We start from the raw sequence: 22,548 nt of genomic DNA, 5'->3' as shown, positions 1-22,548 counted from the left end.
AGCTGCATCAATTTTAGTATTTGAAACTTATGGCTGACCAGTTTTCCAGCTCAACAGTGAAATACAAGTAACTGAAAATCTTGACTTTAGCAACAAAATTGCTTAAAGTAACTTTTACAATAATGGAAAATAGAGATATACGTCATGAATACGTTTAGCGTGTAGTGTGACTTACCAATTGTTTGGCTTCTTCGGGAGTTCGTTTTGGCATTTGATCTAAAGATGGTTGCATTGTTAGAGGTTTCTCAAGTTGGTCCTGCTTGTCATGTACATCAGCTTGAAGTCCATTAGTATAGACCTGTGGATTTCGTGGGCCGGCGATTGGACTTTGGATTTTTTCTTGGTTGATCAACACCATTGTCTGGCTATAATATTAGTGATGAAAAACACTTACACATGTGTAATGTTCGGTGTTGAATTATTAACCAATTTGAACTTATAACCTTGTAAAATATTCTGTAAAGCCATTTTATAAAACAAATTCTACAACTATTTTTATATGTAACAATATATCTTTTATTGATTTGTTATACAATTTCTGATGAATTACATAATATTTTATAGACAATAGACAATAGACAATAGACAATATTTTATTCGCACAAACACATTTACATTAAATGGTTATGGCATACAAATATATAGCTTATATAAACATAGAAAAATGATTGACATTTTCGTATAGATATTTAAAACAGTGAGAACAAGTTGTTACATTCGGGCGTTTATAAGCAAGACAAAATTGTTGCAAACATAAGTTTTATTAAAGGTTAATTTTATACTTTGAAAGAACACTTGTAAATAATTACATTGATATAGGAAGATGTGGTGTGAGTGCCAATGAGACAACTTTCCATCCAAATAACAATTTAAAAAAGTAAACCATTATAGGTCAATACATGGCCTTCAACACGTAGCCTTGGTTTGCATCGAACAACAAGCTATAAAGGGCCCCAAATTACTAGTGTAAAACCATTCAAACGGGAAAACCAAAGGTGTAATCTAGATATCTTACTTAATATAAGTAGCAACATTTCCTCCGTCAGCTGAATACGGTGTGAATATATGCTGACTTTCTGCTATAGCACTTTGGATAAGGAACATGCGTTTGTCTCCGTTGAGAATGTATCGGATCTGGGATGCTGATTTGAATGGTTCAGTCTGTTGGAAAAAACGATATTTTTATATGATTAAAATATGAAAGACATTAAAATCAAGACAGGCTCATATACAGACATTGAACGAAGTATTATATTCATCAAAGGTACTAGGCTTAGAATCAGAGTATGCTCATTCTTAAGCTATATGCTATATGTCCTAACACAAACACCCGAAAATATGTTGCACCGTAATTGAAAGCAGATAAAACCATTGAAACAGCATAGTAGTGAACGTCAAAAATGGATCAAATCTGATACACTTCAAAGCGAAAACCACGATTCGTCTTAACATAGATATGTTATATATTTCCTGGGCGATCCATTTCATATTCACATCCCATCCCTTTTAAATTGTTCCAATATTTAGCTATTAAAACATATACTTATTTGAAAACTTTTGAACAAACAACAGAATCAATCATATATCTAAATACTTACCCTTTCAATTTCACACTGTGCACATTTCATTGCATTGAAATAAGACCTGGTATATACAGGACGATCCAGACAACGTTTATAGTTCTTGATTTTAGTCAAGTACATGTAATTCTGGCCTTCATTGGACATATCTGTTTCAAGATTGTATGTTGTTTCACAGTCACCAACAACACTTGGCTGAAAAATAGGATACATTAAAGCAAATAACACTTTACACAGTCTTACATCTCTAATGATACAGACAAGAAATTCAATTGGATGATTTGAGTTGTGTTTAAAGTAAATTTCAGCACTAGTGGCAATACAGGTTTTTTTTTGTTGGTGGAGGAAGATGGAGTGCCCAGAGAGAACCGCCGATCTTCGACAGTAATACTAGCTATCATAGTAAATTAAGATTGGAGTTAAACGCACCTGTGCGGTAATAGAACTCACAACCTCGGTGATGTCGTGAATTTTCAAATCAATGCTATTCTCAATCTGTTCATAAATTTGAAGTGTGTTAAGTCTTATTGTACCGAATATGAAACGTCAGTACATTTCTTGTCGCCTTTGTATTGACTTAGACGGACTGTCGGGGATATTGTTAATCATTAGTGCTGTACTTACATAATGATTTTAAAAAATGAATACACTACGTTATAATATGTTCGACGCGCTTTTCTGGATGTACTCTTATTATGAAGATGTATGAGAACCTCAACAGTTGAAGAACTGTACAAACAAAAAGGACATAAAAAATCCAAATCCATCTAAGGTAAACTTTGTCTGAAGGTTGAAACCTTGGTTTCTTATAGTTTCTAAACATTTTAACGGACAATTTTACAAAGTTTTGTTATTATTGATGTCAGCACCGAAGTATCATTTGTTTTCTGATTTTATAATAAGCGCGGTAAATCAAAACCCTAGTGCCACCCAAAACACAATATAAAAAAATATGCAAAAAGTAGGTGCTTGAATTGGCATGTTTATTTCCTATGACCAGAAAGATAAAATAGTACCTCCATGACAGTATAGAAGTCTGTTGGAGCAAACCTATTACGGTTAAGTTCCACCAGACGATCTTTACTGCTGACAGACATCCTCTCCTCCAGATTCATCTCCAGTAAACTCAGTATACCTTTCTTTACATTGGTGGACCAAGCATTGTCATCAGTCTCACCCCTAATTTCTAGTACATGTCCTTTAATGTACCTGATTTTAAATAAGCAATAAGTCTGATGTATTAAGGCATATAACATGCAGTTTTATTTATAATGTTGACATTAAACCATATTTCATATTGTCCTTCATATTTTCTTTTAACCTTCAAATTTCTATTATTCAATGATTAGAGTCAAAGCTGTAAACAAGCTACATGTTCAAATCAGGTCTCTATTTATACTAAGATAAGGGTTAGAACAAGGTATTTATGTGTGACATACTGAAACGGAACAAGCCGAAGAGAAAAAAAAAAACGTTGACGAACTTGATCTCGTTGAGTTCCAGCTGATTACATTGGTTAAATTTTCTCGATTATCCGTAGTTTTAGTATTATATCCAACTAACTTACTTGAACGTCATAGGTTTCATCAGATAGTCAAGCATCCATTTGGCCTCTGAACCACTGAGTTCTTCATAAACAGAGAGTTGTTCCCTAGTAGGGTTCTCGTTTTCAACCAAGCCGTTCAGTTTATAAAGATAAACTTTGTCCATCTAAAAACATACACAATATGTATAACGGGGTATTTTATTTAAGGAATACAATATTTGTTATATTGTAAGCTTTCAGTTTTCGAGTGTAAAGTTAAAAATATTATTGGGATCCATATATGATTATCACGGAGTTAAAAGATATTCGTCTGGGAATGAATGAATTAAATATAAACAGAATGTCGCTGAATAGTTAATTTGATATACAAAGTAAGAAAAAAGTCGGGAGTGGGACAGAGTAAAACAGCAAAAAAATACAAAAAAAGCCGACAACCACTCGATTACAGGCATCTGACATCGGACAACCTTTTTCTTTTATGAGCGAGCATGGTTGTGAGAAAAGAGGGATGAAAGATATTAGTTTTAAAAGAAACAGTCAAATATATTACGTATCTAATGATATAATTTGAATTCTTGTAGGCCAAAGTTCGCACTGACAATTAATTTCTCTCCTTTTCATGTCCTTTGATGTTTCAAACATATCAATTTGGTTTCCCATTGGAGTTTTATAGCTGTATAATGGGCACATCAAAATCAATTCAATTTTATTAATTATAAACAATTAACCAACCTTCATCGTGACTCTGGATACTGTTTGGAACTGGAAACGGACATCAGATTTGACTTTCAGCCCAGAATACAACTTGCTACCTCCCGGCATTCCAGTTGCCAACTGAGCTTCATATTCGTAAACATATTCCGTGTTTGGTGAATATGCTGAAATTGAAATGTTTACATTTGAAAAGAGGGAATAAGAAGTGAAAAATGAAAATAACACTGTGTTAGTCATGCATCCGAAGTGCTTTTATAGATTTACCTACACCAGAAAAGCTCAAATCTTATGACATGAAGAGCTCTCGATCAAAAAGTACATAAAAGAAAGTCAAATTTTGCTAGTGTCAAATAAGTCTGAGGGAGTTGAAACCTTAATCTATCATCGGAGAATTTTCGAAAAAAACTATGTCCATACCGAAGCACTGGCTACAGAGTTGTTGATAACATTGGGAACTGACAGTCTAACACCATGCAGATAATTTACCCAGATATGGATTTAGCTTCACCAGGAATGTTCATACATAAAATTTTGAAACTTAAGGATGTTTAAATTCCCTAAAAATACTATCCAAAAAGATGAAACTTTAGTTCCTTACCTACTTAAAAATATTATTTTAAACAAATAACATGGTTATCAAGCCCTGGGAGGTAGAAATTCATTCAGGTTTGATAAAATGTAAATTTGGGAATATTTTTGTCGAATAACCGATTAACGATGTTACAGTTCTCTATGTGGGAGTTCTTATTTTCGGTATATATATTTTACCATTATCTATGAGATGATGCAGCGACTAATTGCATCGTACCGAACTTTTACTCACTTGGAAGGTATTGACTTTTTACTATTGTTAGTCTATGCATCTTTTTATTCGTTCTGTCAATTCATGACTTCTTGCATAAATTTGATCTACTCTCGAATAACAAATTAAAACTAAAGAAAATAAAGACTAGCATACCTCGATCGACGCTCCTTTGTGAATCTGAAAAGAAAAGAAATATTATTTTCAACTCTCACAGCAATTTGGACTTCACAGTTACATTATCTTTTATAATTTAAAAACATATGCTATTTTTTTTTAAATTACATTCCTTGACATGCTATGATTACCATAAGGATTGATTCATTAGTGTTTGCTTAACATCACATTAGATGTTTCTATATACATGTAATAAGTAAGCATATTTATATAGCTTTCACTATATTCTACCAAGAAAGTGTATAGAAATTGATATTTTACTATCAAAATCAATGATACTTCTGAAATTTTACGAGGAAAATCTTTTGCAATATTTGTAGTGATAATTTTTTTTCGTAAACTAGTAAAAATAATGAAATAAGTATGATATCAGAGCAAACTTACTTGTTAGTCCAAAGACCAAAACGAAGACAACTTTCCAGTCCATTTCGTCCGTTAAATGGTCCGTTTGATCTCATCTCTTATATTTATACGCCTCACCATCGTGTGAAATATTCATTTCACATGCTTTGTTTTCACTTCTTGTCACAACATTTCATGAGTGTTGCTAAAAACTTTTCACGTTAAATATCATATAGTTTTGAACAAGGACATATTTGCGTCATCAGATTTCAAGGCCATTGTTCTTGAAACGCGTGTTAAGGGAAAAAATGTGCAAGTCATATTTTACTCAGAACTTCGTCAATTCAATACATTAATTTGTTTGACCATTTTTATTGATGCGAGAGTGCAGATTTCTTGACCACTGTAGTGATAGTTTAAATTCCTTATTGTTCTGTGGTAAATAAACAAGTTTATTAAGAAAGAGTATAGTAAGAAGAAAAAAATCTTCAAAATTGGGAATGAAAATTTTTGATTGGTACTCGTGGTACATTTCCTCCATTGTAAAGAAAATAGTAACACTAGAAGTATAAAGATTGGGGGATATAATCTCTATATCACCCCCAAATCATCTTGTATTACCATGGTTTGATTTTGATAAGCACATACGTATATCTCTATTTTTTGTTTGGATACAAGCATACTCGAATAACACATACTTGTATCACTATGTTTTATCTTCATAAACACAGACTTGTATCCAAATCTTTTGATTTCGAAAAGCACATACATCCCCATGGTTTGATTCAGATATGTACATACTTGTATCCCCATGGTTTGATTCAGATGTGTACATACTTGTATCCCCATGGTTTGATTCAGATACGTACATACTTGTATCCCCATGGTTTGATTTAGATATGTACATACTTGTATCCCCATGGTTTGATTCAGATATGTACATACTTGTATCCCCATGGTTTGATTTAGATATGTACACACTTGTATCCCCATGGTTTGATTCCGATATGTACATACTTGTATCCCCATGGTTTGATTCAGATACGTACATACTTGTATCCCCATGGTTTGATTCAGATACGTACATACTTGTATCCCCATGGTTTGATTCAGATACGTACATACTTGTATCCCCATGGTTTGATTCAGATACGTACATACTTGTATCCCCATGGTTTGATTCAGATACGTACATACTTGTATCCCCATGGTTTGATTCAGATATGTACATACTTGTATCCCCATGGTTTGATTCAGATATGTACATACTTGTATCCCCATGGTTTGATTCAGATACGTACATACTTGTATCCCCATGGTTTGATTCCGATACGTACATACTTGTATCCCCATGGTTTGATTCCGATATGTACATACTTGTATCCCCATGGTTTGATTCAGATACGTACATACTTGTATCCCCATGGTTTGATTCAGATGTGTACATACTTGTATCCCCATGGTTTGATTCAGATACGTACATACTTGTATCCCCATGGTTTGATTCAGATACGTACATACTTGTATCCCCATGGTTTGATTCAGATGTGTACATACTTGTATCCCCATGGTTTGATTCAGATACGTACATACTTGTATCCCCATGGTTTGATTCAGATACGTACATACTTGTATCCCCATGGTTTGATTCCGATACGTACATACTTGTATCCCCATGGTTTGATTCCGATATGTACATACTTGTATCCCCATGGTTTGATTCAGATACGTATATACTTGTATCCCCATGGTTTGATTCAGATACGTACATACTTGTATCCCCATGGTTTGATTCAGATATGTACATACTTGTATCCCCATGGTTTGATTTAGATATGTGTATACTTGTATCCCCATGGTTTGATTCCGATACGTATATACTTGTATCCCCATGGTTTGATTCAGATACGTACATACTTGTATCCCCATGGTTTGATTCAGATACGTACATACTTGTATCCCCATGGTTTGATTCAGATATGTACATACTTGTATCCCCATGGTTTGATTCAGATACGTACATACTTGTATCCCCATGGTTTGATTCAGATACGTACATACTTGTATCCCCATGGTTTGATTCAGATACGTACATACTTGTATCCCCATGGTTTGATTCAGATACGTACATACTTGTATCCCCATGGTTTGATTCAGATACGTACACACTTGTATCCCCATGGTTTGATTCAGATGTGTACATACTTGTATCCCCATGGTTTGATTCAGGTACGTACATACTTGTATCCCCATGGTTTGATTCAGATGTGTACATACTTGTATCCCCATGGTTTGATTTAGATATGTACATACTTGTATCCCCATGGTTTGATTCAGATACGTACATACTTGTATCCCCATGGTTTGATTTAGATATGTACATACTTGTATCCCCATGGTTTGATTCCGATATGTACATACTTGTATCCCCATGGTTTGATTCAGATATGTACATACTTGTATCCCCATGGTTTGATTCAGATACGTACATACTTGTATCCCCATGGTTTGATTTAGATATGTACACACTTGTATCCTCATGGTTTGATTCCGATATGTACATACTTGTATCCCCATGGTTTGATTGCGATATGTACATACTTGTATCCCCATGGTTTGATTCAGATACGTATATACTTGTATCCCCATGGTTTGATTCAGATACGTACATACTTGTATCCCCATGGTTTGATTCCGATATGTACATACTTGTATCCCCATGGTTTGATTCAGATACGTACATACTTGTATCCCCATGGTTTGATTCCGATACGTACATACTTGTATCCCCATGGTTTGATTTAGATATGTGTATACTTGTATCCCCATGGTTTGATTTAGATATGTACATACTTGTATCCCCATGGTTTGATTGAGATATGTACATACTTGTATCCCCATGGTTTGATTGAGATATGTACACACTTGTATCCCCATGGTTTGATTGAGATATGTACACACTTGTATCCCCATGGTTTGATTGAGATATGTACATACTTGTATCCCCATGGTTTGATTGAGATATGTATACTTGTATCCCCATGGTTTGATTTAGATATGTACATACTTGTATCCCTTTGGTTTAATTTAGACATGTACATACTTGTATCACTTTGATTTGATTTAGATATGTACACACTTGTATCACTTTGGTTTGATTTAAATATGTACATACTTGTATCACTTTGGTTTGATTTAAATATGTACATACTTGTATCCCCATGGTTTGATTGAGATATGTATACTTGTATCCCCATGGTTTGATTTAGATATGTACATACTTGTATCACTTTGGTTTGATTTAGATATGTACATACTTGCATCACTTTGGTTTGATTTAGATATGTATACACTTGTATCCCCATGGTTTGATTCAGATACGTATATACTTGTATCCCCATGGTTTGATTCAGATACGTACATACTTGTATCCCCATGGTTTGATTTAGATATGTGTATACTTGTATCCCCATGGTTTGATTTAGATATGTACATACTTGTATCCCCATGGTTAGATTTAGATATGTACACACTTGTATCCCCATGGTTTGATTGAGATATGTACATACTTGTATCCCCATGGTTTGATTGAGATATGTATACTTGTATCCCCATGGTTTGATTTAGATATGTACATACTTGTATCCCTTTGGTTTGATTTAGACATGTACATACTTGTATCACTTTGGTTTGATTTAAATATGTACATACTTGTATCACTTTGGTTTGATTCCGATATGTACATACTTGTATCCCCATGGTTTGATTCAGATACGTATATACTTGTATCCCCATGGTTTGATTCAGATACGTACATACTTGTATCCCCATGGTTTGATTTAGATATGTGTATACTTGTATCCCCATGGTTTGATTTAGATATGTACATACTTGTATCCCCATGGTTTGATTTAGATATGTACACACTTGTATCCCCATGGTTTGATTGAGATATGTACATACTTGTATCCCCATGGTTTGATTTAGATATGTACACACTTGTATCCCCATGGTTTGATTTAGATATGTACATACTTGTATCCCTTTGGTTTGATTTAGACATGTACACACTTGTATCCCCATGGTTTGATTGAGATATGTACATACTTGTATCCCCATGGTTTGATTTAGATATGTACACACTTGTATCCCCATGGTTTGATTTAGATATGTACATACTTGTATCCCTTTGGTTTGATTTAGACATGTACATACTTGTATCACTTTGGTTTGATTTAGATATGTACACACTTGTATCACTTTGGTTTGATTTAAATATGTACATACTTGTATCCCTTTGGTTTGATTTAGACATGTACATACTTGTATCACTTTGGTTTGATTTAGATATGTACACACTTGTATCACTTTGGTTTGATTTAAATATGTACATACTTGTATCCCTTTGGTTTGATTTAGACATGTACATACTTGTATCACTTTGGTTTGATTTAGATATGTACACACTTGTATCACTTTGATTTGATTTAGATATGTACATACTTGTATCACTTTGGTTTGATTTAAATATGTACATACTTGTATCACTTTGGTTTGATTTAAATATGTACATACTTGTATCCCCATGGTTTGATTGAGATATGTATACTTGTATCCCCATGGTTTGATTGAGATATGTATACTTGTATCCCCATGGTTTGATTTAGATATGTACATACTTGTATCCCCATGGTTTGATTTAGATATGTACATACTTGTATCACTTTGATTTGATTTAGATATGTACATACTTGTATCACTTTGGTTTGATTTAGATATGTACATACTTGTATCACTTTGGTTTGATTTAGATATGTACATACTTGTATCACTTTTGTTTGATTTAGATATGTACACACTTGTATCACTTTGATTTGATTTAGATATGTGTATACTTGTATCACTTTGGTTTGATTTAGATATGTACATACTTGTATCACTTTTGTTTGATTTAGATATGTACACACTTGTATCACTTTGATTTGATTTAGATATGTGTATACTTGTATCCCCATGGTTTGATTTAGATATGTACATACTTGTATCACTTTTGTTTGATTTAGATATGTACATACTTGTATCACTTTGGTTTGATTTAGATATGTGCATACTTGTATCACTTTGGTTTGATTTAGATATGTACATACTTGTATCACTTTGGTTTAATTTAGACATGTACATACTTGTATCACTTTGGTTTGATTTAGATATGTGCATACTTGTATCACTTTGGTTTGATTAAAATATGTATACACTTGTATCCCCATAATTTTATTGAGATATGTATATACTTGTATCACTTTGCTTTGATTTAGATGTGTACACACTTGTATCCCCATGGTTTGATTGAAATATGTACATACTTGTATCACTTTGGTTTGATTTTGATATGTACATACTTGTATCCCCATGGTTTGATTGAGATATGTACATACTTGTATCCCCATGGTTTGATTTAGATATGTACATACTTGTATCACTTTGGTTTGATTTAAATATGTACACACTTGTATCCCCATAATTTTATTGAGATATGTGTATACTTGTATCAGTTTGGTTTGATTTTGATATGTACACACTTGTATCCCCATGGTTTGATTTAGACATGTACAAACGTGTATCACTTTGGTTTGATTTAGATATGTACATACTTGTATCCCTATGGTTTAATTTATAGTGTTCATTCTTGTCCTCAAGTGTGTTGGTTGATAAATGTCTCGTAGTGGTCCTTAATAACTTTCAACTTTATACATGTTCGGCTTTTGAACTATTTGATTTGAGCGTCCCTGATGGGTCTTATATAAAAGATACGCGCGTCTGGCATATAAAATTGTAAGCCTGGTACCTTTGATAGCTATTATTTGTGTGTTTCTTAGTCCTGTCATGTAATGTCATTTTAATGCTATTTTTAACATTTCCATAAAAAGCGAAGGGTTTGGCTAGCCACGAAACAATGTTCAATCCACCATTTTTTTCTTAAAATGTTCTGTACCAAGTCAGGAACATGGCCCTTGTTATACTATAGTTCGTTTCTGTTGTATCGTTGTTTTCCTCTTATATTTGATATATTTCCCTCAGTTTTAGTTTGTAACACGAATTTGTTTTTTTCTCAATCGATTGATGAATTTCGAACAGTGGTATACTACTGTTGCCTTTATTTGGCATGAATATCATTTATTTCAATTTTTTTTTATACATTTACTGTTTACAAAGAATTATTCGAATTGCTCAGGATTTCCTTATCCCAGGCATAGATTACATGAGTAACTCAGGCGTATTTGGCACAACTTTTTGAAATTTTGGGTCCTCAATGCTCTATAACTTAATACTTGTTCAGCTTTTAAATTATTTGAGCTGATTTTGTAGACGAAACGCGCGTCTGACGTTTCAAATTATAAGCCTGGTATCTTTGAAGTTTCGTCCCCGAGGGTATCACCACCTCAGTGGTAAGTTTTTCGGTGTTGGCATGATTATCACTAACTTTGACAATTTTATAAATTTACTGTTTATGAAAGTATGATTCATTCGAATTAATGAGGATTTTCATATCCCAGGCATAGATTATATAGTCGTATTTTGCACAATTATTTGGAATTTTGGGTCGTCAATGCTCTTCAACTTTATACTTGTTCGCCTTTTAACTAGCCAGGTATACCTCTGATTACTATATGCAATCATGCCACATTCCTTATTTTATACTGGTGACTATCATAAAAATGAATGAATGTAAATCGGTACTTGAAAAACATGGAACATACATGAACAATTTTAAATCATTACTATATGATTTGGCCGTTCAAAGACCATAAGAAAGACACACAGCTCCTGTTCATGAGAAAAATAAACAAGAGACCACACCATTTGCTATTTCACTATTACGAAAAATAAGATTCGCCATCACGAAACCAAATAAAACATAACGGTGAACTACGATAACCTGGAAGGTCAGCAAGTATAGCACCATTACTAACACCTGTCAACAGATTAAGCAGAATATAAAACATCTTTAGAATTATAAGTCATAGTGAGATATTTTATCAGTAAAGGAGACTGTCTGCTAGAAATTAAGCAGAACTAAGCTATCTCCTATATGTCTACGCTGTCCCAGGGGATGACACTTAATTCTTCACTCTCTATATAAAGAATGAAACAATTTCCTGTATTGTGATATAAGGCTGCAGACGATAATAAAATAATATCAGTTTCCAATTACAGTAATTGAAGTTCTAGCTTTCGCAAAGGTCTGACAACTACCGTGGAATTCCTTAACTGAACTAAAAACCGATACAGAGACAACTACTGACAGAAAAACAGACACGGCACGGTGAGATAACTGTTCATTTTACCAAAGGAGACGTTTAGGGTAGTCTTAGTGATCAACAACGTCAAAACATATACAATTTTTTAAGGTGTGTTTAGAAGTCTTGTTTTAAACTATCATTTTAAAAAAAAAGAAATTTATTTCAGGGTGCAAATGAGAAAAAAACTTTAAGATTGTGCAAGTGGAGATAGTGTTCAGTGAGGTGCGAATGAAATAACAAGAAGAACTTGTATTGCTACGTAAATTAGTACGAGACGACTGAATAAAGAGAATTTCTTTTCTATAATTTAAACATTAGTACAGGCTTTACTATCAATGTTGAGTAAGTCAAAGATTAATCATTGAACTCGAAGCAAAGTCCCTGAAGTGCTCGCTTGAACTCTTGTATCTTCTTTTCCAGTTTTGATATTCTGTCAAGAACAGCATACAACTCTTGGATTTTATCCTGGATAGTTTTTCCCTGCTTTTCATAAATTTTAAATATGTGTTGTTCTATAAGAGTGCAAGACCTGCTTGTCTGAAAAGAAAACAAAAAAATGAACATCAACTTTAAAAATACTGAAAATAAAAATAAATGCTACACTAAAACTTATTTTCATACCTTGGTAGTACAATGTGTAATGTTGTGTTTACATAGGTCTTGAACTCCCTGAATGTTTGACATACCAGACATATTTTTTTCATTTCCAAAAGTCGAAGAAAAAAACAAGTTCAGGTTAAATTTCCTGGTAGGTTAATTTTGATTCTTAAACGCTTCTTAACACCCTCATTCTCCATCAGTCAAAACAATATATTTTATGTTACTGTGAGTGAGTATTATGTAATGAAGGATGACACAGTCTCATTTGGAGAAAAGTTTAATAACGGTCTAATAATGAAAAACTATAGTGTGTATATATAATTCAAATCAAATTAAATGCTGTATAATCCATTGTCATATAAAAGAAAATATGAAGGCAAACCGATACAACTTATAAAAAAGACAAGGCGTTAAGATCTACAAAGTCTTGACCATTTTATGACATCTTTGTTTTCCATTTTTGTAGTTGTGGTTTCCTTCGATTTTTATTGTCCATTTTGTATGCCTCTTATTTTTATTCTTTTGTAAAAGGTTTTTCGCATTAATATTCTTTGGATTAACAAACTAAGGATGTATTGTTCTGACATTTCAGTCTCATTGAAATCTCGTGCTGGAATTATTTCCAAAACATGCGATACAAATGGAAAGTAGCAATGAATTTAATAATTATCATAATCAAACTTAACTCTGTGAAAGAATTGTGTATTTCCAATAAGTAGTTTTTGAGTAAAGAAATTTTCAAATTTTATTACTAATCAAGTCAGTCTTTTTTAGTGAAATTTTTAGAAAAATGGGTGAGGGGTACACAAAATGATTTCACCAGAAACATAAACATCCTATATAACTTTTTCTTTTCAAATTTCTTAGATATGTATTTTTTTTTTCAATCATTTATAACAAGGGCGTTGAAATAATATGCATTTTGTTCTTTAAACAGAGAAAAATCGCAAAATTACAAAATTGGCACCATGGTCCGCTTCATCTTTATTGAGAGTATGAAAAAAGTTTAATTTATGGAACTGTGATTTTTTTCACGATAAAAGCCCCAAAATGGGTAAAAATTTATGAAAAATGGAAAAATCCTCAAAATTTGGTACTTTCAAAGGGCCGTTGCAATAAATAAGCGCACCACCATATGATGTGTTCTTCACCAATTATTTTTTTACAGACATATAAACCCAAAAATCAGGTTTAGAAAAGTTTTTAAAAGTTTAATTCTAGAAATTTTTGGCTTCTCAGAGGTGTTGATCCCTAATGTCAGAGTATTCAACATCTTTCAAGTTAAAAAATACAAACGATAGTCCGATAGAAGCTAAATCCAGTGGCTAAATCAATAGATAAAATTTCTTAAAAAGGAGATCGGTGTCAAAATGTGTAAATGTGCACCAACAAACCTCCATTTAGATCACGATTACTAGTATATGTTTGTTGATGAGTATAAAACTGTCATTCTATTTTGATATTATAATGTATGTTTTAAATTACATGCAAAGTACATCGATCAGTTCAGTATGCTTTTTGCCGTTTCAACTCTGTCCTTTATCAGTGGCCTTGCAATCCATTTTATTTTTATTTTATGCGACATGTTGAGGGTGTCTTTTATAATGTATGTCTGTCTATACATTAGAAAATGTCTGTACCAAGTCAGGAATATGACAGTTGTTAATTTTGCCTTTTGGACTTTCCTTTTTGAATTTTCATCGGAGTTCAGTAATTTTGTGTTTTTACTTTTTTCCAGTGTTCTGAAATACTGTTGTTCAGTTTACATATCTTACTGATCGTAAATAAATAAGATATAATGCTAGGGTACCCAATTAATCACATGCATTATTTTGACGTTATTTTGAATTGTAGAAGCGGGATGGATTAAAATATTTATATAATGTATGTGTGTCTAATTTATATAATGTATGTGTGTCTATATAATGATTTTTTATGGTAATACATTAGGAGAATAAGAGGCAACATTAAATTTGCAATCTCATTAATCCATATAAATGATACAAATCAAGTTAAAAACACTCAGGAGATTCCCGGGATTTCAGTCATAAATCTTTCAACATGCGATTATCGTCCGCATGGTAAGCATCTTCTGTCATTCATGTCAATTTCGAAAGAAAAAAAAGTTTATTGGTGTCCCATTACTTTTGTTGCTTAAATCCAAATTTTTGACGCTGATCGATAGTTGTCCTTGGCAATCAAACACGTGACATCTTGTTATTCTATTGTTTGATTGTTTCCAGACACATCAAGTTGATTAAGTGTTATTTTCATGTGTGTCGTTAACAATGCTGGTGAACTGTTCGTCCCAAGAATAGTCAATACATTAAGCCAAGAAGTCGGTCTTTCGCCACTGACATATTATCTAACAACCATTGCGTACATTTTCCGTTGATCAATTTAGAAATTATTAAGAAATCAACGTGCCAATTCCCTTAGGCAAAGTCAAGACATTAGATGGTTTTGGTTATTCTTTTATGGTCCACTTTGGTCGTTTTCTTATCGCCCACTTTGTTTATGGTCTGCTTTGGTCATTCGTTTAAGGTCCACTTCGGTCTTTCTTTTATGGTCCACTTTGGACATTAATATAAGGTCCACTTTGTCATTCTTTTATGGTCTACTTTGGTTATTTTTCTATGGTCCTCTTTCGTAATTCTCTTATATTCCCACTTTTGTAATTTTTTCATGGCCCACTTTGGTCAATCTTTTATGGTCTACTTTGTTTATTCTACTATGGTCTACTTTGTTTATTCTTTTATGGTCCACTTAAGTCATTATTTTGTGGTCAACTGGCTTTGGTCATTCTTTTATAGCCCACTTTGGACATGCTTTTATGTCCAATCGTGTCATTATTTTATGGTCCACTTTGGTCATTCTTTTATGTTCCACCATGGTCATTCTTTTATGGTCTACTTTATATTTTATTCTTTTATGGCCCATTTATGTCATTATTTTGTGGTCACCTGGCTTTGGTCATTCTTTTATAGTCCAATTTGGTCATTATTTTATGATCCACTTTGGTCATTCTTTTATGGTCACTTTGGTTATTCTTTTATGGTCTACTTTGGTTTATATTTTTATGGTTCACTTTGGTCATTCTTTTATGGTCCACTTTGGTCATTATTTATTGTACACTTTGGTCAATCTTTTATGGCCCACTTTGGTCATTCTTTTATGGTCTACTTTGGTTATTCTTTTATGGCCCACTTTGGTTATTCTTTTATGGCCCACATTGGTCATTCTTTTATGGTCTACTTAGGTCATTCTTTTATGGTCTACTTTGGTCATTCTTTTATGGCCCATTTTGTTCATTCTTTTATGGTCCACTATGGTCATTCTTTTATGGCCCACTTTGGTCATTCTTTTATTGTTCACTTTGGTCAATCTTTTATGGCCCACTTTGGTCATTCTTTTATGGCCCACTTTGGTCATTCTTTTATGGTCTACTTTGGTTATTCTTTTATGGCCACGTTGGTCATCATTTTATGGTCCACTTTGGTCATTCTTTTATGGTCTACTTTGGTCATAATTTTATAACCCACTTGGTCATTCTTTTATGGTCTACTTTGGTTATTCTTTTATGGCCCACTTTGGTCATTCTTTTATGGCCCACTTTGGTCATTCTTTTATGGCCCACTTTGGTCATTCTTTTATGGTCCACTTTGGTTATTTTTTATGGTCTACTTTGGTTATTCTTTTACGGCCCATTAAGGTCATGTAGCACTTCAAGGTAAATCAAGAAAGATCGAGCTCAAGATTCATTAAATGTATATGGTGTTATTTTCATTGTCGTTATTTTATAGACATTATGTGATGTGAATATCATTATTATTATAAATTCATAAAAATGACAGAAACATATCATAATAACGATTGAACAGTCGATCTGTGTGTATCTAGGTGAACTTGGTTGGCGTGAATATTGATTCAAAATTTACGAAACCGCTTGGAATTTTTAATGATCACCAAACCGCTGAAAAAAAATATTAGCAGGCACATGGGAGTGTAAACTAAAGAACATTACAATTACCTGCAACTCGCACGTCTTTTTGAAGTCCTCGATAATTTCTGAGTCTCTTTTTCTTTTAGCATTTAATGAATTAATCAATTCATCGGCAGAATGTGTAATGTCCTCTCGCGAAAATTCACAAGGAACCAGATCCTTTAGTGACTTCATTGCTTTATGTGCTGCAGCCAGTGATGCTAGATTCGACGAATTTGAACAAATATTTTCTAACTCTCTACAACAGGAAATATCAATTATTTATTATATTGTAACAATATTCATAATTTTGTAGTTATAACTGAATCATAAATCATGTTGGATGTCAGCAATTTGAAATGGTGTCAAACTGTGAAAGTTTATCTTCTTAATATGTGGTAGCCTCTTTATTTTGTTTATATTTTAATAAAGATGTATAATTATGTTAATATTCAATAAACTTCATAACATATTGTCTCATATAAACATACATAATACATGGTTACTTGGATTTGATTGGTTAGTTTAAAGTTTCACCGCTTAGTTCCGAGGTTCTTTGTTTTGAGTTAGAAGGACTAATGGAGTCGAAATGGACAGACGTTTATGTCCAGTAGCCATTGAAATAGTTGGAAAGTATAGTCATGATTGTATTGTATTGACAGACTTGACATTTTGACAATTTGTAAGCTGTTATAAAGATATCACTGTATGATATTCTTGTATGTACATGAATTGGTTTGTGTCACAACAGTAACTACCTTGCTCCACAAGTTGAGTGTTTTACATTAATGTTTAATAAATATCCTGAACCCTAGCAAAGTGATTTTAGTTTCCTTTAGGCCTAAAAGTCAGCTATTATATTTGGCGCCCACGTAGGGAACCCTTGGATTTAATGAATTCAACAGACTGCCATTCGGACGCGTCAATAGTCCAGCCACTTATCAACGTTTGATGGAAGAAATCCTTGGAGACGTGCACCTGAACATCTATTTCATCTACCTTGATGACCTGATTATCTTCTCAGATACATACGAAGAACATCTAGATAGACTACAAAGAGTTCTACAGAGACTACGAGAGAGTGGACTCAAGCTTTCACCAAAGAAGTGCGCATTTTTCCAGGAAAAGGTAAAGTACATTGGCCACATAGTATTTAGAGATGGTATACAACCCAACACAGCGAAGATAGAGAAAGTTGTCAACTGGCCACCTCTAACATCTGCAGATGAGGTCAGACAGTTCCTGGGATTCATTGGATATTCCCGGAAGTTCATTAAAGACTTTTCGAGGATTGCCAGACCGCTTACTGACCTAATGCCAACTCATAAGAAGACACGAAAGCACTAGATTAAACTACAACCAGCTAATACATCATGGATATGGGGGAAATCAAAAGAAGATGCATTTCAACAACTAAAGTCAAAGCTCACACGCCATCCGATCCTTGGATTTCCATCGTACTCAAGCCCTTTGAACTTCGTACAGATGCGTCGATGCTTGAACTAGGTGCTGTTTTGTACCAGGAACAGTGTGATAAGAAAATAGTCATTGCGTATGCCAGCAGAGGTTTGAGTAAATCCGAGAAGAATTACCCTGTCCACAAATTGGTGGTTCTTGGCTTTAACGTGGGCAGTGACAGAAAAGTTCGACGACTACCTATTTGGAAACACCTTCACTGTAGTTACGGATAACAATCCACTCACCTATGTCTTGACGTCAGCTAAACTTGCTGCTACCGGACACAAATGGATAAAAGTCTGTCATCTTACAATCTCAACATTGTATACAGACCAGGAAATGCTAATGCAGATGCCGATGGATTATCTAGATGTACTGAAACCATCCAGCCAGAGTCAGTGAAAGCCATCTGTAACCTGCAATATGCTCAACCTCATCACCAGAGCTTATCGATTATTTCAGATGCATCTGTGAATCCTTCATTACCATCTCAGAAGTTAGTTGATGTTAAAGCCGAACAATCAGAGACAGATTTATCGAAGACTGGATATATTGGATAAACGAACATCGCAAAGCAGATAAACAACAGCTGAGCTATTCACCACTCAACAACTGGTTCTTTAACAACTATGAGAAGCTTCAGACTTCAGACCGCAAAAACCACAGCAGATGCGTTTTCAACAACTTCATTGTATTCATTCTGATCAAGAAGCGAACTTTGGAGCAAGATCATCAAAGAACTCTGCAACATTACAGGAATGGAAAAGTCTCGAACAACACCTTACCATCCTATGGGTAACGGACTTACAGAGAGATTCAACCGTACATTATTGAACATGCTTGGAACTCTACAGACTACGCAGAAGAAAGATTGGAAGTCCCGCGTAGCTGGACTCGTGCAAACGTACAACTGTACCAAACAGACAACCACTGGATTTTCGACGAGGTTCTTTGTTTTGAGTTAGAAGGACTAATGGAGTCGAAAAGGACAGACGTTTATGTCCAGTAGCCATTGAAATAGTTGGAAAGTATAGAGTATATTGGTTTGTGCCACAACAGTAACTACCTTGCTCCACATGTTGGGTGTTTTACGTTACTGATTAATAAATATCCTGAACCCTAGCAAAGTGACTTTAGTTTTCCTTGAGGCCTAAAAGTCAGCTATTACAAATAAATAAATAAAATGGTATAGTATTATAATTCAGCATGAGTAGCATTTATGTCCTCCTTCAAGCACAAATCCCCAATTCATATTTTTTTAATTCTGAAAAGATTATTCAAATATTCATATTCTCGTGTGATCATGTTGGTTTGATTGATATCAATTCGGTTAATTTTGTTTTTGGTTCCTAATGTTACCGTGATACACATTGGGAGACGTGGAATTATTCCCAATGAGGCAACTTTTCACGAAAGATCACATGATATGGGTGTAACCGACTACAGGAACAATGCAATATGCAGCCTTCGACATTAAGCAAAACGTTTATCGTATAGTAAGTTATAAGAGGCCTGGCATAAAAATATGTTCAACAATTTTAGTATGTTTTCCACACTATAAATAGATAACTCTGAATTATTTAAAACAAAACTGCATCCTGGAATTTTTTTTGGTGTCAAATGAAATGAAGACGGAACTTTTTTAAGACAAGTCATAAACTGTGATTCATAACAATACATAGAACAGGTAGGGGCGCAATTTCTGTAAGTCGATTAGTATAATTTGAATCGAAAACCTTGCACCCCATTGTTCGTTTTATTCAATGTAAGTTTTGGGCCCCCTGTTTGATGAAGAATCAGATGTATATCTTATTACAATTCATCGAGTCTGATATCAATGCTACTGTCTATTTCGTGACCAAGTAAGTTTTCAGCACATGCATGCTTAGTTTGAAGTCTGATATCAATGCTACTGTCTATTTCGTGACCAAGTTAGTTTTCAACACATGCATGCTTAGTTTGAAGTCTGATATCAATGCTACTGTCTATTTCGTGACCAAGTAAGTTTTCAACACATGCATGCTTAGTTTGAAGTCTGATATCAATGCTACTGTCTATTTCGTGACCAAGTAAGTTTTCAGCACATGCATGCTTAGTTTGAAGTCTGATATCAATGCTACTGTCTATTTCGTGACCAAGTTAGTTGTCAACACATGCATGCTTAGTTTGAAGTCTGATATCAATGCTACTGTCTATTTCGTGACCAAGTAAGTTTTCAGCACATGCATGCTTAGTTTGAAGTCTGATATCAATGCTACTGTCTATTTCGTGACCAAGTAAGTTTTCAACACATGCATGCTTAGTTTGAAGTCTGATATCAATGCTACTGTCTATTTCGTGACCAAGTAAGTTTTCAACACATGCATGCTTAGTTTGAAGTCTGATATCAATGCTACTGTCTATTTCGTGACCAAGTAAGTTTTCAGCACATGCATGCTTAGTTTGAAGTCTGATATCAATGCGACTGTCTATTTCGTGACCAAGTAAGTTGTCAGCACATGCATGCTTAGTTTGAAGTCTGATATCAATGCTACTGTCTATTTCGTGACCAAGTAAGTTTTCAGCACATGCATGCATAGTTTGAAGTCTGATATCAATGCTACTGTCTATTTCGTGACCAAGTAAGTTTTCAGCACATGCATGCTTAGTTTGAAGTCTGATATCAATGCTACTGTCTATTTCGTGACCAAGTAAGTTTTCAGCACATGCATGCTTAGTTTGAAGTCTGATATCAATGCTACTGTCTATTTCGTGACCAAGTAAGTTTTCAACACATGCATGCTTAGTTTGAAGTCTAATATCAATGCTACTGTCTATTTCGTGACCAAGTAAGTTTTCAACACATGCATGCTTAGTTTGAAGTCTGATATCAATGCTACTGTCTATTTCGTGACCAAGTAAGTTTTCAGCACATGCATGCTTAGTTTGAAGTCTGATATCAATGCTACTGTCTATTTCGTGACCAAGTAAGTTTTCAGCACATGCATGCATAGTTTGAAGTCTGATATCAATGCTATTGTCTATTTCGTGACCAAGTAAGTTTTCAACACATGCATGCTTAGTTGGAAGTTTTTTGTTGAGTATTATAGTAATACTGTCTATTTCGTGACCAAGTAAGTTTTCAGCATGCTTAGTTTGAAGTTTTCTGGTGAGTATTATAGTCAATTTTAGATAGAAAGCGATACATACTGTGTTTGGTTTTGTGAATCATCAGTTGGGTCGTTATTTACATCAAGAACTTCAATCTGGACATCATTGTGTTCCCCACAGGAATAGTCTTTGGTGTTATTTGCTTCCATAGTCTGAAATTAAATAAATCTTTAATCTGAAAGGTAAGAGTACAGTAGTTCATTCGTGATTTTCAAAACTTTAGCTCGGATGAGAAAATGTTTATAGACATGTCCTTCCCTCTTTATAAAATAACAAGACTTTTTGTATTACTTTTGCTGTCCTGATTTAACACGTTGGGGGGTTCAATCTATAAACCTAATACTAGGTACATGGTCTCGTGGTAACGTGTTCGCCTAGAGTGTGGGAGGTCGTGGGCCCCCAGATTGCCGAGTCAAACAAAATACTTTAAATCTGCCAGTTACCGATTCTCGTCAAGTACTTATGATGGGATCGGAGAATGAAAGGTTTATGTCTTCCCATAAACTATTCACTACCTCATGTGCTAACACCGTACACGTTAAAACTTAAACATCCGACTGTACATATCGGTCTTATGAACAGCAGGGCCTACATAATCATTACCACTGGTGGTGGACTGTCAGTCCCGAGGGTATGTTTAGCTCAGTAGTCAATACTTCGGTGTACTAACATGCTTTATAGCGAACTTTATAACATTGACAGATTATAAACTAAGTCTAATGTTTCAACTTTCTCAGGCAAAGTTGACCTAAATGGATTTGGCTTTTATTTTTGATGTCCTCTTTTGTCATATATATTAGTTCACTTCATTGGCAATCATACAACATCTTCTTTTTTTTTTATCTTTATATAAATTTCTGTAAATTATTTATGAAATTTTAAAAACGAAAAAGTGA

At 33.9% G+C, this 22,548-nt stretch overlaps 3 protein-coding genes across 5 annotated transcripts in view; all 3 read right to left on the bottom strand.

Annotated features, from left to right (window-relative positions):
* Window positions 1–5,314, bottom strand: part of LOC134696132 (vitellogenin-5-like) — a 28,323-nt gene extending 23,009 nt beyond the window's left edge. For both annotated transcript variants that reach the window (XM_063557762.1, XM_063557771.1), the window contains exons 1-8: window positions 5,204–5,314; window positions 4,799–4,822; window positions 3,859–4,004; window positions 3,148–3,290; window positions 2,597–2,789; window positions 1,599–1,775; window positions 1,016–1,161; window positions 176–365 (exon numbers count right to left, since the gene is read on the bottom strand). In XM_063557762.1, coding sequence (XP_063413832.1) covers window positions 176–365; window positions 1,016–1,161; window positions 1,599–1,775; window positions 2,597–2,789; window positions 3,148–3,290; window positions 3,859–4,004; window positions 4,799–4,822; window positions 5,204–5,246 — 1,062 coding nt within the window. In that variant the 5' untranslated portion in view covers window positions 5,247–5,314. The remainder of the gene's footprint in view (window positions 1–175; window positions 366–1,015; window positions 1,162–1,598; window positions 1,776–2,596; window positions 2,790–3,147; window positions 3,291–3,858; window positions 4,005–4,798; window positions 4,823–5,203) is intronic.
* A 553-nt stretch (window positions 5,315–5,867) lies between these two features.
* Window positions 5,868–8,204, bottom strand: LOC134705631 (uncharacterized protein DDB_G0290685-like). Its single transcript, XM_063564355.1, has one exon. The coding sequence runs from the start codon at window positions 8,202–8,204 to the stop codon at window positions 5,868–5,870; it is 2,337 nt and encodes a 778-aa protein (XP_063420425.1).
* Window positions 8,205–12,745: 4,541 nt separating this feature from the next.
* The window catches only part of LOC134696117 (uncharacterized), an 11,499-nt gene continuing 1,696 nt past the window's right edge, over window positions 12,746–22,548 (bottom strand). For both annotated transcript variants that reach the window (XM_063557746.1, XM_063557738.1), the window contains exons 2-4: window positions 21,692–21,804; window positions 17,093–17,303; window positions 12,746–12,999 (exon numbers count right to left, since the gene is read on the bottom strand). In XM_063557746.1, the coding sequence (XP_063413816.1) occupies window positions 12,817–12,999; window positions 17,093–17,303; window positions 21,692–21,801 (504 nt within the window). In that variant the 5' untranslated portion in view covers window positions 21,802–21,804 and the 3' untranslated portion in view covers window positions 12,746–12,816. The remainder of the gene's footprint in view (window positions 13,000–17,092; window positions 17,304–21,691; window positions 21,805–22,548) is intronic.

Source organism: Mytilus trossulus, chromosome 1 (assembly GCF_036588685.1).
Source record: "Mytilus trossulus isolate FHL-02 chromosome 1, PNRI_Mtr1.1.1.hap1, whole genome shotgun sequence".
NCBI lineage: Eukaryota > Metazoa > Mollusca > Bivalvia > Mytilida > Mytilidae > Mytilus > Mytilus trossulus.
Note: the sequence above shows the minus strand (reverse complement) of the source record. Positions and strands in the feature narration are given on the sequence as shown.